The following is a 19,305-nucleotide window of genomic DNA, read 5'->3' as shown; positions in this document are numbered from 1 at the left end:
AATGCTGATGCTTATCATAACCGCTTGAATCATTTCTTTATGTACAAGCTGATTTAAAAAAATCCATTCCAAGCTAAAAAAATCAGTAACCCACTTAAAATGCTCTATCAGAAACACTTTTTACAGTAATATCAGACATCCTGGCACCATAAGGCTGCATGTACAGGCACACATGGTCTCAGCTAAATAACAAAGTAAAGTTTCAACCAATTGATCGCACTAGATGAAAAGTTAACCAATCACAAGAGTGAATACATTTCTTCCTGAGACATCAAATTTCATGTAAATTCATGCAAAAGCTTTTTGCATATTTCAGTGTGATTTTACGTTGGGAGACAATCACACAACATGCTTATTAGGGCTTAAAAACAACAGCAACAAACAAAAAACTTCTTACTGTATCGTAGAGGTGGAAAAGAAAATGCAGCAACCCACTTAAAAAGTATGAAGAACTCCAGTAACAGAAGCATGTAGCAAAGTTGGAGTACATGAGCTATATACTCAAAGATTTGAAACAAACTTTGTGCTTCTAAAGCACCACCACCTTTGAACTTGAAAACTTACAGCTGGTAGAATTAGTATTTGTAAAAAATGTAAGATTTCAGTGTAAAATAATCACAGATGCTGCACACTCATGGTTCTATCTGTTGTACTGTAACTGTAAAGTTTCTACTCCCCACAGATTTGTAGTCTAACTCTGCTGCCCCGTGCATATCCTGTAAACCTTCACCCTGTAGTTGGATATCATGATTTTTTTTTCATGCTGAAAAACTCTTTTTTCTTTATTTCATCTTTGGTCTCATTCTTGCAGGTCATCTTCTCTGTCAGGTTAAGTGTACATTGCAATGTACATCCACTGTAATAAAAAAATCATAGATTATTCATATGTTTCATACCTTAAAATCTCAGTAACTGCATCAAAGAAAACAGAAGATGTCGTGTATGCATGACATGATTCTTTAACTATTTTAAAATGAACTGTAGTCACCTCTGGTTCCTGAAGAGTCACAGCCTTCCCATCAGACAACTGGTTGAAGATTTCTGTGGAGAAAGACATAAATCCTTATAGTTAAGAAAAATTAGGAGAAGTTTCAAACTTCGAACTTGTTCTGCCTTCATCCTTTTGATTTCCCATCAGAGATGTAAAGAGTATTTCTGAGTAATTTCTAAGTGTAAAGAAATGAAGAGAAAAGACTGGTTTCAGTTAATGAAGACCAACAGATATTTTGCAGTTTTAAGTTAGGTGTTTCATCTTTGCAGATATTCAAATCTGATTCAAATTCCACAGTTGACAACTTTTAACCTTTGAAGAATATAAAATGTCTATTGTAATTTTCTTCAGATGTACTTACGGTACATGCATTCAAAGCGAAGTACTAGACTGATGAAGCTCTCCAGAGTAATGTGCCCAGATGAGGTGCCGTAACGCAGAGCCATCAAATTCAGCATCTCGTCGCTGATCTTCATTCCTGACCAACATACAGATCATAAGATGAAGTCTTACAGCAGAGTTTGTATTAGTGCTGCTTGCTACCAGATACAAACAGACAGGTGCTAGACAGGTGGTTTGTCTAGAATATCAAAGCAAGTGCTAATACTTTACAAAAATACTGGTGTATTTACACAACCTTCAGAACATTTTAATACTGAATGTATGATTGTCATTACTGTACACTTCATTGTAGAATTTAAGCTGGATCCTGATCTTTTTTTCTGCTTTAATGCGTTACTTTGGTACTTTACTAACCTGAGAAATAATCATTTTGGCCACACAGAAGAAGCAGAGACATGTTGCAAATAAAAAACTTTAATATGACAATTTAATTTGTTGGTAACCAGTAGGGCTGGGTATCGTCACTGATTTCTAGAATCGATTCGTTTCCGATTCACAAGTTCCCGAATCGATTTGATCCACGATTTGATTCGATTCAATTCAATTAAATTCAATTTGAATCTGGGAAATTTTGACAGTCAGAAATATTATAATTCAGATCAGTACATTTACATATTTTGTATCTATAAAAAGGAAGCTGACACACGCAAGACTTTATCAAAGGTGTGAGCGTCACAGCAGATGCCTTTGTGTCAAAGTAGCTGAAGATAAAACAGAAAAACATGAAGGTGGTTTTCCTGGCCTGGGATTTTATAAAAATATTCTGCAGTACATCAAAAACGAAAGAAAACCATTAATCAACATATGAACGTTACCTCTGACGTTACAGCGGTTTTATTAGAGACACGGCTAAGGGTTTTGCATTTTGCATAATTTTAAAAAGTTTAAATTTGTTCAGTATTGAACGGCAGAAATTAGGTTTTCTTTTCAGAAGAATGTAAAACGAAAAAAACAAACAAAAAAAAACAGCGGCCGACAGCGCTGTAAACAACAGTAGACTTGTGCGTAACAAGCAAGCGAATAATGCAGAAAACAGATTTTTAGATGGGAAACTGTTCTTGAAGTACAGAGAGAGAGAGAGAGAGAGAGAGAGCTGTGCATGAAGTGTGATTTTTATCGTGGTGGAAGCAAAACAGTAAAAGTCAGAGTGATTTCATGACGATGTTTATGTGAAGCGTAGTTTGGATCTTCTTTTGCTGCTGGTTCGGTCAATATTGTTTGGAGAGAGATAAAACTAACAGCTTTAGAATCAGCGCAAAAAGGGCGTGAACACAAAGCGCGGACCCGCCGAAACATCAGAATCAGCGAGCTGTCGGCTTTCAGCCCCGACCGTGTCCGTGCAGTTGTTGTGCCAAAAAGTGATTGTCTGCCAGAAAGTGATTGCCGTCCGCGGGAGCGCGCGCAGCCGCTTAAAGCGGCAGCGCCCGTCGGGTGAGAAAGGCCACATCTCACTGATTCTGATCCGCGTGTTGCGCTGTGTGTTTACGTCCTTGTGCAGAATCCGTGTACCTGCTCTCATTTACTGTCTTAGCTGTTTGGTGGTTGTTGAAATTTTGTGAGGTTTCACCTGAGATTCTGGCGTTTCGGGCAAAATAAATTTATATTAAAAAATCGATTCAGGATTTTAATGAATCGATTTCACGTTATTCAAGCCAGAATCGATTTTAATCGATGAATCGATTATTAAAACCCACCCCTAGTAACCAGTCCATATAGCCCACTTATTTAGACTCTTTTAGCTTGGTTTTTGGTCTTTACCAGCTTCTGGGTGCCACATAGTGTGAGAGCCACCACTACAGAGAGTGACCAAAAATAAGCAGACAGCTAAACACAACCTGATGCAGAGCTCCATGAAGGGAGAGATTTACATAAATGATTGTTACCATTGTTTTACATAGAAAATGTGAAACAGTCAATAATCACAGGATAGTTTTGTGTTCCAACAGTATCTTAACATGGGTTTTAAAATTAAATGTCTACCTGAGGCTATCATAGCATTTCTCAGCTCACTTAGTGACAGCGTCCCCGTTTTTGAAACATCACAGCGGGAGAAAATTTCCTGTGTGAAAAGCACATAAATAGCCATTATAATGTTAGAATAGTTATAATGAGGAGAAGTTTGCATGGTTAGAACCAGTGACCTTCTGCCCTTCAGCAGCACAGGGACATTTCCCGGTTTTAGGTTTTCCTTCCATGAGCAGTCAGCTTGACCACCGATAAAATAACAAGCAGCAATGACTCAACAAGGGTCTATTCTCATAGACTGCATGCATGCAGTGTTCAGTGGCTATTCTGCTGGACTGGACAGAGAAACAGAACAGTGAGGAAGAGATTAGAAACAGACAAGCTTAAAGATGAAACAAATCCAGTTCAATTTGTGAAGGTTTGTTGCTTTTGCTCGATGACTGAATATAAAGACTTGCTTGAAAATCTAAGATAATCTCTGTTTAATTATTTTGTATCTCACATTTTTACATTGTTCTTGCTCATTTTTGAAAACTCAGTATTTAGGTTGTGTGTGTGTGTGTGTGTGGGGGGGGATTTTAATGTTAACAAATCCCTGTTACATATATAGTGACCAAATTCAAAGGCAAAAGTGACATTTGAAAATCAATGGTTGACATGTTAAAAGACTTCATAGATAATTCTGTCATAACTACACGTAAATACATTAGAACATCTGTAGTTATAGACTTCAAGTGATTTCTCTTTGTAGCATTAACTGTTGAATAAACTCAGAAACTGAGGCAATCCTAATATACACAATGGATTAGTCTACAAAATGAGTAGTCTGGTGGTGTGTGGGTGAGATAAAGTCAACATCCTGATGTTGATAATTGTGGCACCCTGAGTATTTTAAGGATCAAAAACAAGTCTCAGAATTCTTGTTGAAGTTCTTTTAACGTGTTTGTGCCCCCCCCCCCTTCACCTTTATTTGCTTTTGTTATGACAATAGTTTATATCATAGCACAGAGCAAAAAGCTCATTTGCTCCCACTTGATGTGGTGTTAAGGCGATATTTAGTTTCGCCAGTAGGTGGCAGTGGCGGCTCAGACAAATGAGTGACTGGCAAAATAATCCCTTACAAAAGTAACGCAGGCCAGTTATTGTAATGGAAGCCGTCAGTAACACAGAACTGCTGTTTTGCTGTGTTTCAGGTGAGAGCAGTATACAAGAACTATATACAGTTAAGCCCATAATTATTCATACCCCTGCCAAATTTTGACTTAAAGTTACTTTTGTTCAACAAGCAAGTTCTTTTTTGAGCAGAAATGACACAGGTGTCTCCCCAAAGATAATAAGACGATGTACAAGAGGCATCATTGTGGAAAAAAATATTTCTCAGGTTTTATTTATATTTTAGCAAAAAGTATCATGTCCAGAATTATTCGTACCCTTCTCAATAATCAATAGAAAAGCCTTTATTGGCTATTACAGCAATCAAAAGCTTCCTATAATTGCAGACCAGCTTTTTGCATGTCTCCACAGGCATTTTTGCCCATTCATCTTTAGCAATGAGCTCCAAATCTTTCAGGTTGGAGGGTCTTCTTGCCATCACCCTGATCTTTAGCTCCTCCACAGATTCTCAATTGGATTCAAGTCAGGACTCTGGCTAGGCCACTGCAAAACGTTAATGTTGTTGTCTGCTAACCATTTCTTCACCACGCTTTGCTGTATGTTTTGGGTCATTGTCGTGCTAAAATGTCCACTGCTTCCCAAGGCCAAGTTTTTCTGCAGACTGCCTGATGTTGTTGTTGAGAATCTTCATGTATTGCTCTTTTTCATGGTGCTGTTTACTGTGATTAGGTTCCCTGGTCCATTGGCTAAAAAACACCCCAAAGCATTAGGTTCCCACCACCATGTTTGACAGTGGGGATGGTGTTCTTTGGGTTGAAGGCTTCTCCATTTTATGCCAAATGAAGGCAACATCATCGTGACCAAATAATTCAATTTTTGTTTCATCTGACCATAACACTGAAGACCAGAAACCTTCTTCTTTGTCCAGATGAGCATTTGCAAAGGCCAAATGAGCTTTTGCATGCCTTAGAAGTGCCTGGAGAAGTGGCGTTTTCCTTGGTCTGCATCCGTGGAACCCAACAGTGTCCGTTGGACTGTCTGCCTTGAGACATTGCCACCAGCAGAGCCCAGATTCACCAGAATGGCCTTGGTGGTGATCCTTGGATTCTTTTCACCTCTCTCACTATTCTCCTGGCCAGCACAGGTTTCACTTTTGGCCTCCGACAACGTCCTCTGAGATTTTCCACAGTGCGGAACATCTTGTATTTTTAATAATACTTTGCACTGTAGCCACTGGAACTTGAAAACATTTGGATATGGCCTTGTAGCCCATTCCTCACTTGTGAGCAGCCACAATGCACAGCTGCAGGTCCTCACTGAGTTCCTTTGTCTTAGTCATGAATGTCCACAGACCACCTGCAGAGAGCTGCTGTTTTTCACCTGTTGAGTTGATCAAAACAGCTATTTCCAATTAATCAGGGTAATTAGGATGCTTTAGAACAGCTTTGACTATTTGGAATGGTATGGAACTTTGGATTTTCCCACAGACTGTGACAGTTTGTAAAGGGTATGAATAATTCTGGATATGATACTTTTTGCTCAAATGTAAATAAAAGCTGAGAAATATTTTTTTTCCACAATGATGCGTCTTGTACATCATCTTATTATCTTTTGTGAGACGCCTGTGTCATTTCCAGTCAAAAAATAACTTGCTAGTTGAGTAAAAGTAACTTTAAGTCAAAATTTGCCAGGGGTATGAATAATTATGGGCTTAACTGTACATTTAAGTAAAGTTGATACTTATTTAAAGTAACATGTTTGGAGTGTAATTCTTGTTTATAAGGCGTTTAATGTGACCAAAGAAGAGAGTTGATTCAGGATATCCGTGGCTAATGCTAGTAACGTTTGTGCGCTAGCTAAGTGATGTTAGTCTCCTGCGTGTTAGACTGTTTAACCGTGTTGTTCCATCGGAAACAGGGTAGAAAACATTTAGCTGGTTTCAGTAAAAGTTATAAGACATGTTTTGGTAAACCAGCCAGTACATCTTATGTTGTGTATTGTTTACTGGTTTATTGTCTGTCATTTACTCTGTTACTAAGGGCTGATTACTAAAGGGCCATTACACATAATCCCTTACAAAAGTAACGCAGGCCAGTTATTGTAACGGAAGCCGTCAGTAACACAGAGCTGCTGTTTTGCTGTGTTTCAGAGCAATAAACCTCAATGTGCAACTGGATGAACCTCGTCTTCCTTCAGTGTGTAACATAATTTTAAAAGATTTATTTCTTGTGTGCTACAGCCTTCCTGATGTCATCACCAAATCTGAAATCTTCCCCTGGCCCAGCCTGCCCTGTTGCTCACTACGTATGCTTCCCATGTCGCTCCCTTTGTTCAGTGAGTTCTTATATGCAAATGTGACAGTTCCCGTTCAAACTAAATCCTGCTTTCACCTCTGATTACCTGTCAGGTAATCCTGTCTTTGTCTTGTAATGACATTTACTATGTTTATCTTACCTGGTATGTGACAACCTTCTTCCACAGACGAACAAATTCTTCACCATTCAGCTTTCCAGTCACAGATGTCTTTTTAAGGTACGATTAAGATATCAGAACTGTACATGTTTTCTCATGCCTTAGCCTGACCTTTAAATCTATTCATGTTTGCATTATTCAATAAAAGGGCAGGCAGGTTTTGACTTGTACACTGTTAATATGTTTTATGTAAGTGCAGTTACTGTAAGGGTTTGCTCTTTTTACCAGAAAGCAGCTGAAATGAAGCCAATATAAATACACCCCAGTCAATATGACACTCGAGGATACATCCATCAGAGCTACCATGCTGCGACAGGCATCGATTGTGAATCCTCCAGATTTCAAGTCTCCTAAAAAAGAACGAAGGAAATCATACTAGGACACTCTGCACCATCTACATGGGATTATTATATTTAGCTGTGTAGCTGTCACTTTTACTGTGCAAACCTTGTAGTATTTTTCCATTTAGGAGCCTCTGTAGCTGCTCTGCATCCACTTCTTCATACTGGAAAATACATGAAAATAATAAAAGCTTTATGTGATGGTTGGGTTACTTTTAAGTGTTTCTTTTTATCTAACTAAAAATAAAACAAATAGACATATGTTCTCCCCCCAAACAAATATGAACTATTGTTACAAGACACAATCCTTTACCTTGTCAGAATGTTGACGGAAGAATGTCCTTTTACTTTCGTCATCCTCACTCTTTCCCACTGGTGTGTTCTGCAAAAGAGCAGTGCTGTAAGGATGTTTTCATCTCCATATTAATGATTAGACTGTGTCCGACATACAGTATATGTTTATATTTTTCATTAAATCAATGTTAACAAAAAAAACCAACCAAGGTTAAAAACTGACCAAGTATGAGGTCAATAGTGCAGAATTAACTACCAAATACCAAGGGGTTATTTTGACTTTTATTTGACAGTATATGTTTGCAATGGATAATGTAACATGATCTTATTCACCTCTTCCAATTCCATATGTTCATGACCACTGGAGTTTTCACTGAGGATGTGGGACAGATAAAAGAAATGAGACAACTTTTTTTCACCAGCAAGTAAGAGTAATGTGCAGGATTGTCATTGGGGAGATCACAGGAGCAACAACTTTGTGATAGACCCTGAGGACGATACAGCCATGTGATACCCGAGCACCACAGCACTACAGGTCCTCACAGACTGACAGGTCAGTGTACCAAAGACACACATTTATAGAATTCCCCCTTCAAAATTCCTTCCCACTTGCCCAGCTTTGCACACCCACATATTATAGTAAGAATGCAAACTTTTAACAAATAACAATGAATGATTTTAAATCTTTTAAAACAGCTCAGCTATCAGAACTCCATCTGACTTTGCACTCGTATAATCAGTGACAGCACTGCTCAAACTCAGTCTTTTGGTATAATCCTTCTGCTATTCTCTCTCCAAAATGCCACTTCTTTACTTGCTTGCTAAACATCTTTTATAGTGCCAATAATACTTTTTACAACACTTAGACACATAATTGATGTCAAAAGGTGTACGGGCATTTCCACAGATGACTGAGAGCATCATCAAAACCTTCTCAAAAAGGCACCTGTTTAAATCAGTGCAGTATAAACATATAGTAGAACTTTTACAGCTAGACACAGTCAACACAGTGGGTGGGGCCTCCTCTGCCCCAAAAGTAATACCTTTGTTTGAGATTATGTTTATTTTTAGCATTTACTACCCCAGTAACATGTTAACTTTGAAAATTATTTGTCACTTCACTATTTTGCCAAAAGACTTAAGGAGCTTGGAAAGAAAAGCTTCTGGACTTCTTTAAGTTTAGTCATTAGTTGTTATTAATCTCTGGCTCTCTTCCACAGCATTTCTTTGGTCTGTCTTCCTCATGGAAGGTGACTGCCCCTCCCTGAACCTGGTTCTGCTGTAAGCTTGTTCGTGTTAAAAAGGAGGGTTTTCTTCCCACTGTCACCAAGTGCATGCTCAAAGGGGGTCATCTGATCTTTGGTTTCTTCTCTTTGAAATATAAAGTGCCTTGAGGTGAATGTTAAGGTGATTTGGAGCTATATAAATACAATTGAATTGAAGTAAACTGAACTGAAATGCAGATGGGAATTTTTTAGAAGCAGATTTGTGAGGTCATACATTGACGTTGGACAAGAAGGCCTGACTCGCAGTATTTGCTCTAATTCATCCCAAAGGTGATCTGCCAGGACTCTGTGCAGGCCATTCAAGTTCATCCACACCAAACTCACTCATCCACGTCTTTACGGACCTTGCTTTGTGCAATGGTATGCAGTTGTATTGGCACAGGAAGGGGTAATCTCCAAACTGGTCCCACAAAGTTGGAAGCATGTCAAAAATGCTTTGTTATGCTGAAGCATTAAGTTAGTTCCAGTGGAGTTCCTTCCACTGGAACTAATGAGCCAAGCCCAACTCCTAAAAAACGGCCGCACACGATAATCCCGCAAGGAAATTTCACGACTCGACTTGTTGTACGGATGTCATCCTATCGCCATGCTGGAATTGAGACTGAAACTGAGCATGACCTATTCTTTCACAAATGTTTGTAGAAGGAGTCTGCATACAGGTACTTGATTTTCTACACCATGAAAATGATTGGAACACCTGGATTCAATGATTTGGACGGGTGAGTGAATACTTTTGGCAATGTGGTGTGTAAGTTTGCAAGTATCTTACTGCACGTGGGTCTCTGCCTTGGACAGGATGGTCAGGATGAAGGAGGCTGTCTCATTGGGACTGAAGGTGGATGGCACAATCAGATATTCACCAGGCTTCAGCATCATTAACTCCATCACCTCACGGGCATTTATGTAGGATTTAGTGTGGGCAACAAGTTTGCTCACACTGAAGAAAGAGGCTGGGAACTTTCCGCTGTGTGTCATGTACTGTAATATCAGTATTAGATATTTAATCTTTTTCACTCTGTCTATGTCCTGTTATTTGAAAATGTGAAATGAAATATGCACTGTGGGAAAATACTTACATTTTTGGGCACCTTAGAGGAAATCACAGACAAAAAATAGTATAAGGAAAATAATTAGAACAAGTGAAGTTTGACAATATAAAAGCTAAATGGAAACTAATGATTACCTTTAGGGATTGAAGGGGATTTTTTTTGTAAATGAAGCCCAACACTTCCACTTTTCAGTAGTTGCAGAGTACACAAACCTAACCAGTGTGATGGAAACAATAAAGGCTCATCTTTACCTCAAATACAGAAAATCCAATGTAGAGGTTCTGGACCAGGCGTCTATTCCTTTTGTCAGGCTTTTGCATGAGAGAGATCAGCATGTTGATTTCACCCTGTTTCCCAGCACATTCACTGGATAATTCATCAATCTTGACCCGATACTGTGGATTTGTCCAGAAGCTCTCTTAGAAGCAAAGAAGGAAATCATTTTGGAGTTTTCCATTAATCTATTATTATTAAGTAAACCTTAACAAGCAGCTACAAGATGATCCACTGACTCCACAGAAATATGACACTTTCTCTTCACAGTTCCCAAATTATTGCAATTATATTTAATGGCTCAGTCACACTAGAGTAAAAATAGCACTTCCTTGGCCTTGGCACCTCCAAAGTGATTGGATAGGTCACCTTACACGTTAGGAAGTACACTGTCTCCCAAAAAATTTATCCTCTGACTACAATCACTGCCAGACAGATTGACAATGTTTGTAAATAATTTCTATCTAATTTATAAGTACAGACAGATTGGCAATACTATACAGTTACACTGAGTCAGTCTGCATTATAAGCACAACTCTTGTGCGCATCTCTGGTTACCATTTCATCGTATTTATATGTTTTATTGCAAAGTCACTTTGAAGATGATAACTGACTGCTAGTGGTCACAGACCTGTTCCCATCTTCGAAGGAACCATTTCAGAGTCACTGAGATTGTATGGTCAGGATTTTGGTTACACTGTAGTCTTCAAAGATTGATTATAGCACAAAAGAAATAAATAATAGTTGCAATTAGTTTTAAATTGCTAAAAGGCATGTGGTGCTGTGCAAAACTTTAAGTTCATGTATGGATGAATTGGTATGAATGGATGTAGCAAAGAGATCATTTATTTCCATAACTAAGGCATTTAAATTATTAGAGCTTTTGGATATACCAGGGTTCTTCATGCAGCCTCCAGCAGTGGTTCCTGCAACCCATCGACCTTGATAAATGGAGGTGTTCCAGTGACAGGTAGAGTTTCCATCCAGGAAGTCAGGGCACATGCAGCAGATGTCGAGCTCTGAATAGGTCTTACAGAAGTCTTTCAGACTCATCCTTGAAAGCAGATATAAATTTAGGTAATAATGAGTTCTGGCAGTTTCCTGATAATGGATGATAACAAAAATTAATCAACAGAAATATAAAAAGCATGTATTCTGCAATAGTTAGTTGATTTAATGGAATCTACACAAAAGCGTAGCAGCTTTTGTTTTGCAGCTTTCACTGGAAGTCAAAATTCTAACTCTATAGACTCTTTTGCCCTCGATTATCTATTCTATTATTTAATATTATTCTATTAAACTATGTTCAAAGAAACTAACTATATAATCTAATTTAACTTTTTAGCATTTTAGCATAGAGATGTATAACACAATAAGTTTCAAGTACTTAGGGTTAGAAAGCATCTTTTTGTTCTTCTTTTTTTTGATTATGGTAAGAATTTATTATTGTGTAACTACTAACTGTGTTGCATTTGTCACATTTTGATTTTTCTTACCAAAACTCGCCGTCATCATAGACTGCTAGGCACATATCTCGATCTTGAGGACTCACAGTTTGCCACAGAGGGGACCTTTGTTGAAATTTTTCAGAGAAGGAAGAGGAGGTATATAAATACAATATTGTCATATTATAAACTTTTCAATTTTAAGCTCATTCAAGCTACAACTACTCCTCTCTACTCATATGGATGAGATGTGGAAAATTAGTGACCTTTCCAGTCAACAAAGAGTCTTTAAGAGTTGTCAGGAGACTTTTTCTCCTTCTGCCTCGTGTGCAAGACAGACCTTGTTTCAACAGTTTCAAACAGAGCCATTAGGGCATACCTCCAAACCACAAACCACATCTAAAATCATCATGTGTTTCAAAATAAGAAACTCTAGAATAAAAGAATAAAACCACTGAGTCCTGTCAAAACTTGCTATCTACGTTTTTTTCTCTTCACTTACATAAGAAGTTCATAATTAAGAGATTATGCTGATATGAAACCAACAGAAAAGTTTCTCATGGCTCTGATCCACATATCCTCAGCCCTTCTTTGCATGCCTAAAAAAATATATGAAGTATATCACTGAGGAAATTACTAGAACAAAACACAGAGGACTTCTTGATATTTCCCTGTGAGCAAAAATAATAATCTATATCTAAATAATGTTATTCCACCGCTGCTAAAGTATCTCAGTATTTTGTCTTCTAAGCTACAAAACCAGAGAAATGCTTCTTTAAAATAGTCACAGAGTGTGCAAGATGCTCTAACCGATCACTCCAGTCTCCATTCCACTCTCCGTGGCCCCAGGGATTCCACAAACGCACCAGATTCACCATCTGCCCTCGGCTAATCATCTGCACACCAAAGGAAAACACAGCATTCATTTGTAGTTTCTTTAATATACACTGCTTTACACTAAATGCAAGCTCAGTACCTTTATTACCTCAAAATGAATGAAATTAATCATTTGCTGAGGTTAACATCAGTAGAAACTTAAAAGCTTAGCTCTTGCTAATATAACTTTAACAACCACTCTATTTTAATCTGCTGCATGTTGTATTATGTTTTAAATAAATGCCAGACCTTACCTGTTTAACACCTGTGACAGCGTAAGCATGGCTTTGGACCAGCCCATTTGGTAGTACAATGTTTTCAGTTGTCTCCTACAAAGAATTGACACATGTAAAGAATCCAAGTTCAGTTAATATTAGCACAGCTTAAGAAAAATATCATTTTGCTTTTGGTTCTTGCAGGTAATAAATACTGAACACACAAGAACGAGCTGAGTTGGCTAAATGGCAAATTTTAAAAGAAAACCAAATCATATTAGCAAACTTTGGCTTTTCAAAGTAGTAAAGAAAACCAATATATTGTTGCTTATGTTAGCATTACTCGTGTGTAAGCAAATTAAATATCATTTACTCATACAGTAGGATATATCAACATAATTTTATTGTGATATTAGCTTTTCAGTGGAAAAACAAACAGTGTCTTAAATTCTTATGAAGGTTCAAAGGAGCAAGATTATCATATATCATATGAGACAGCTGCTTCTGCTGGATTAAGTGCTTTCATGCATTGTGAGAGTAAACTATCCGGACCAGTATTTCAGTCTAATGTATCAGTCGCTCCCTCTGTCTGAAAAGACTTATCCATGTAGTTACTATTTGAGGGGCCAAACTCTGAGAAACAAGATCCTATAGAGCCACTTATGGGTCATTAATTAATTAAACTCAGTAAACTACATAATGAAAAAGGTGAATATTCTTTCATACAAACAGAAGTATTGATACTGTTAAGGTATTGAGAAAGATACTACATGCAAAACACTGGTCAAAATTATGCTGTAATTTTATTTCTGATAAAAAAACTCGAACATGATCGTCAAAAACATTTACCAGTGTTTTCTTTTCACAACCAACTATTGCTCTGGCTCTTGCATTAACATGTACAGGATTTTCTTCATTCTATTAAACTGTACTGGTTTTTAGGTATCGCTCTTGACTTCAGTGAAACATTTAAATAGGGCGGTGCTGTTTACTTTAATGTGACTGGTAGATTTCCAGCCACTGTGAATGGGGGAGTTATCAAACCACCTTCTCAAAATGGAACAATCCCAACACAGTGTTTTTATTTTTTTGCTGGGACAGGAGTAAATGTGCCAGCTATGTGGGTTGTCGCATCCTTCATTCATCTTTTACACCATGATTTTTATAACTCTGGGCTAAGAGCTATTATTCTGAAGGTGCTTTTATGACCTGATCTTTCAGTCAGACAGACACCCCAGACTGTTTTCAAAACAAAGATTACAAAGGCAGTGTGTTGCTTTATGTAGTCTATATCAATGCTTACACCCTGTGGTGTCCCACAACCCATCAGTGACTTGGATTGACCGGCTCGGCACATCATTTCCCACAGGTCTGGAGGGGGCTTTGATAGATCAATATAAATGTGGACCCCACCAGTGAAGTCTACCAACGCCTCGGCAGGGGTTCCAGCATTCATATCTGTGTAGGAACCACACACCCTGAAAAAAATGGATGTATTGTAATTTTTACTGACAAATAACTCCCACAAAGAGCACTGTAAACTGAGAAATAACACAGGGTTTTTACATACTTTGCATAGGCTTTTTCCAGCAGAGCCGGCCAAAATTCAGTTGGATCTCTGGAGTGGACAAAAATGAGTCTGCCATCAATTGTTGGTAGTTTGTCATCAATGATGACATCCACCCATCTTCCAAATCTCCAGAACTGAACAGTTTAAAAAGAGGAGAAAGGGAAAAGGTTTTATGCACTGTTTAATGCAACCTGCTTTTAGAGATTTATCTTCGGCAATGGCAGAATATCAAAACAAAACAAGAAATTCCTTAAACAAATGTAAACTGCACAGACAACATTTTACCCCTGACTTTTTCAATGGTATAAATGATATTATGGTACTGGATATACCCTGAAGTGGAACAGCCCACAGTAATCCTCGTCAAAGTTTTGCTCAAGAGGAACAACTTGTCCAAGGATGTGATTCTGAAATGTCAGAGCTCCAATAGAGGCAATAAACCAGCAGTTTTCTGTGAAAAATATTTAGTTAAGTTGTCAGAATGATTTACTGTGCAGATATTGCAGTAGAAATTGTGCTGATTATGGTTAGATTGACACTAAGAAGTGAAAGAATAAATATACTTACTAGCCCAACCTTGACCAAAGTCAAACCTGGAGACCCCGTCAACAACAAAAGATGGATTTGGAACAATTTTCTGAAAGAACAAAAAAAACCCTTATCTTTTGGGTTATTATTATTATTTCTTTATTAGTAGTAGTATTATTAATGGGCTTACTGCAACAACAATTACAAAGAAACATTAACAATCATTTGGCAAAATTAACAGTTGGTATTTTATACAATTTTGTCTTTGTTTCCCTTGAAGAAATACTTCATGCAGCTAAAATGTGCATCCTCGTTTGTGGTTGGTAAAGCATTCAGGCGCACCATGAAACAAAGGTTCCAATAACACCATGTACAAATGAATCGGCAGACTTCTGTGCTTCATGAAGAGTGTTAACTGTCTAGATTTGTTAGAGCATCGGCGTGGCAGGGGTGTGGTCTTCGGCTCTGCTGCAGAGGAGCAGCTAGGACTGATTGGTGTGATCAGCCACGCTGGCACTGCCCACCGAGCCCAATGCCCCACACTCCTCTGCAGCTGAGCCACAGACCACACCCTCGCCTCAATCAGCTTTCATGATTATATGTAATTGCATTTGGGGTTTTCAGCCAATGCAACACTCACCCCTGGTCGCAGCCACACCACTCGGGCAAGATCAGAAGGCATCAGTATCTCATTGCCGATTGAATTTCTGTCAGGGGGAAACATCTCATCGATGTACCTTAGATGTCGGATGAGACAGTACTGTTTCAGCTGGTGGAAGTCTTGGTTTAGGAACCTCTCGGGGTTGGTGACAGTCCCGTAGCCATTTTTCATGTGGCGTGCACTGATGATGTTCATGCACACACCTGGAGGAGGCATAGCTGCAGGGTTTGAAAGCTGCTGAAAACAAACATTAAGAAGTGCAAAGATTAACTTTAATTCTCATTACACAAACTCGTTTTTCTTCTTCGACGTGCCCAAAGTACATCAGTATGTAGGTGTACTCCTTTACACAAGACTCTTTTACATAAAACTGTAAAGTAATTGTCAGTAGGGATGCAACGATACCAATTTTTTCAAACCGATCCGATACCGATACTTGGATCTGAGTACTTGCCGATACCGAGTACAAAATCCGATACTTCTACCACACACAAGTTAAACTTAACCAGTAGTAAAGAAACGACCCCAGACAACTCTTTAACACAAACGAAACGTTTACTGAACGTAAGGGCAGAGACAAATACTGTACAACACATCCCTTTTTTAAACTCAAATGATATTCCAATTCCTTAACCAAATGAAATACACTGTATAAATGAAATAATTCCCTTTCAAATTATATTAAACAACCCAACTTATGTTATCACCTTTTGGTAAGTTACTCACTAATATACACTCCAAAACACGTTATATAACTCCACTAAACATACAATATTCACACATGGGCCCCACACACACTCACATTCACACTTGTTGCAGGCCTGTTTGCTGCTCACGCTGGACGATGGAGAAAAATCCTCTTCTCCCCAGTAAGAGCACAAAAGTTTGACTTACAGTTCCGTTGCTCGGTAGGTCGCCGTTCACCAGTCCCACACTAAATCCACTCCCTGCGGACCCGATGCTGTCTCTGCTACAGCACGTTAGCCCGTCACTGTCCAGCTCCCCGACAGTCCATAGCGGCTGCCTCCGTGGTGCAGCCAAGTAGTCCGGGCTAGCCTTTAGCCTCGGCGATCGTAGCTGGAAACACAGTTTTCCACGGTGGTGCGACCGTTGAAACAAAAAGTCACTTCACCCACACTCTGTTGCGAAGCTCCCACACGGTTAGCTTTCTAGTTACACACTCTTTTGTGCTAGTTAACCTCAGTAAAACTAGCCGAGTCTCTCACTTTGGCTCAGCTAACCTGGTGCATCTCTCCATGCCGTTCTCTTCTCCTCCTCCATTGCAACAGATACACAGGTCCCGTTTTATGCTACCTTCACGGGCCTCCAGAAAATTAGAACTCTGAACAATATTTTAACTCCCTTCAGAGTTACATACCATAAAATAATACTTTATGATTAACATAACAGTTTGATTGCTCTAATTACCTGTATTTACCTTGTGACATATTACAGGGCAAATTAAATTCAGGGTACAGTTACATAAGGTTCACATAACTGTGAACACCTTATGTTACCGTGGCGTTCAAGTCCATGGGAATTATGAGTATCTACTCCCAAATGCGGGCTACATTAGTATCGGTTCATGGTATCGGTTAACTTTTACGAGTACGAGTACGCACACATTTTACAGTATCGGCCCCGATACCCGATACCAGTATCGGTATCGGTGCATCCCTAATTGTCAGTGTCAATAATGTAACAATACCAACACCACAAAACTGTTACAAAAAGAGGTAAATAAAGTGTAAATAAAAGTGTAAACCAAGCTGTTTAAGAATGTTTACAGTACAAAAGGTTCTTCACCTTACCTTACCTGAAAAGCTAGACGGCAGTGACTGTGGGTGGAGAGAAACTCTGCTGTTTTTATCATACCTGTAAATACCCGAGGCTACTTCTGTCAGCACGTGATCGTAATTCAATAAGCCCTCCCTGATCTGTTTTTTTACTGGTACAGCTGTCTGTTGTTCACAAACAGAGAGAAGAATAGAAGAAATGCAGACATTTACATGATTAAAAGCTTCCAAGTCAGTCAGCTCTGCAAATATGCAAGTATCAAGTCACAAAGCATGAGCTGTCCAAGAATGATTAATGGTTAATGCAAAACCTAATACGGCAAAGATGGGACGATAGCTTGGTTTTGAATCCAGGGTTTGAGTTTTTGTGAGTTCATGGTTGCTTCTATTTTGAATGATTCAAATATAAATACACTTTTCACACAGTCTTTATGAAAAAAGATGGCTAGCACATTCAAATCACTTTAAAACATTGTCTAAACAAAATACTTTGACAGCTTTTTTGAGAGTCAAAATGTAGAAAGCAGATGTCGTCTGTTGTGCATCTGCCTTTGTGTTTTTAAGGTTTAGTTTCAGGGTGGAGCTCTCATGACAGACAGGTAACGGATTCCCTGTATTAGACTATAAGGATTAAATTTTTAAACATGTTTTAAAATATAGGAGATTATAGTTGTCCTATGCGTGCTACCGTGCAGATGGCAGCATGCAAATGTACCCACCTCACATTAAAATAAATGATACCATGTAGTTATTATGTGAATTAATTCTTTTGATAATATTCAATTATATGAGTTAGTAAATACTTCTTATTCTATACCACAAAAATTCAGTTATGACTTGAATTAAATTGTGAATGGATTGACAGATAATACACAGACCAATAGTAGCTGTATCTCTGCCTATATAATATTTTATTCCTTTCATTACCCTTTGGATCAACTTTGGTCTTTAAAGTAGGCTGACACTGCCCTTCTGGACTCAAGAAACTATTTTTAACCGTATTTTTCACTTCCTGGTTGAAATAAGGTTAATCCTAAATACAATATTAGTTCCTTTAGTATCTTCAGTCACAGAGAGTTCGGCTTAACTTACCAGTGTAATGTCAGTTCCGTTGTTAAATTTGACCTATTGACTAAACAAGGCTTAGCAGCACCATAAAACAACTGTGTGTTTGCTATTGTTTACACAGTGAATAATCATTAAGTGTAACTTGCTTGCTTTTTGTTATGGTGGCAGGTGTGTCATGGTAGTTGGCACACACCGTCCAAGCTATGTGCTCAATTTATAAATTTCATGCTGCTGTTTAGGGCAGGACACTTTGCTTCAAAAGTCAATATTCCCAAAGGATGTTTGTTTTAAAGCTACACTGACAGTTTACTCACCATGTGACTCTCAATAACAAGTCTTATTAGGGGTTTTCTTTGTATGTTTGCTCAAAGGTAACCAACTAAATAAATGGGGCCAGACGGGGTAAAGTGGCTCTTTGTCTGACAGGTATGTGGGCACTATACATCCTGCTGCTTACAAAGTTGGTTTAGGATGGCTGACACACAAAAATAATATATGGGCTTTGTTTTAAGAAATAAAGAATGATTTCTTAAACATGTTCAGCACGTCACTGAGTCTGCTGATTGCTTCATCTTAAAATGGTGACAAATGTTGATTTTTTTTTTAATGGCAACATTTGTTATCAACCATAAAACTTCTGAGGTTCACACAAAGATATAAAAAACAGATTTCAGTCATACTGTGAGGACTGCAAACACTGGCAGCCAACAAGAAGCACAGCCATGAGTAGGAGATGCTCTGTATCTCATTGTACATCTGTCTTTTGACAATAAAGGCACTCTATTCTATTCTATTCCATTCTACTCTACTGCAATCAGTGAGTACTTTCAGTATTACTGCTGACAGGCTAACCTTTAACAGCAACTACTGTTCTCTAAACACGAAAGTGGATACCATAAACACAAACGTATAAGACTGTGACAGACATAAATATGAGCTAATCGAGGGTCACTCGAATGA

General features: G+C 38.3%; 1 protein-coding gene across 9 annotated transcripts; it reads right to left on the bottom strand.

The window, feature by feature from the left end:
• Positions 1-19: 19 nt before the first annotated feature.
• On the bottom strand, positions 20-17,399 carry LOC116314133 (calpain-1 catalytic subunit-like). Of its 9 annotated transcripts, none has more exons than XM_039603323.1 (22): positions 17,298-17,399; positions 15,461-15,718; positions 14,860-14,929; positions 14,625-14,743; positions 14,293-14,426; positions 14,026-14,200; positions 12,762-12,836; positions 12,442-12,527; positions 11,683-11,757; positions 11,080-11,240; positions 10,165-10,331; positions 9,941-9,952; positions 9,634-9,842; positions 7,912-7,951; positions 7,598-7,666; positions 7,391-7,448; positions 7,232-7,293; positions 6,926-6,994; positions 3,374-3,452; positions 1,353-1,469; positions 989-1,041; positions 20-856 (listed from the first exon to the last, which is right to left on the bottom strand). In XM_039603323.1, the coding sequence occupies exons 1-22, from the start codon at positions 17,352-17,354 to the stop codon at positions 830-832; spliced, it is 2,172 nt and encodes a 723-aa protein (XP_039459257.1). In that variant the 5' UTR covers positions 17,355-17,399; the 3' UTR covers positions 20-829. The 9 variants fall into 9 exon arrangements, with proteins under 9 accessions (XP_039459257.1, XP_039459263.1, XP_039459261.1 ...); XM_039603329.1 differs by having other exon boundaries at positions 15,461-15,715; positions 17,298-17,319; XM_039603327.1 differs by having other exon boundaries at positions 17,293-17,301.
• Positions 17,400-19,305: the final 1,906 nt, after the last annotated feature.

This window comes from Oreochromis aureus, linkage group 19 (assembly GCF_013358895.1).
Source record: "Oreochromis aureus strain Israel breed Guangdong linkage group 19, ZZ_aureus, whole genome shotgun sequence".
NCBI classification, from domain to species: domain Eukaryota; kingdom Metazoa; phylum Chordata; class Actinopteri; order Cichliformes; family Cichlidae; genus Oreochromis; species Oreochromis aureus.
This window is presented reverse-complemented; position numbering and strand designations above follow the sequence as displayed.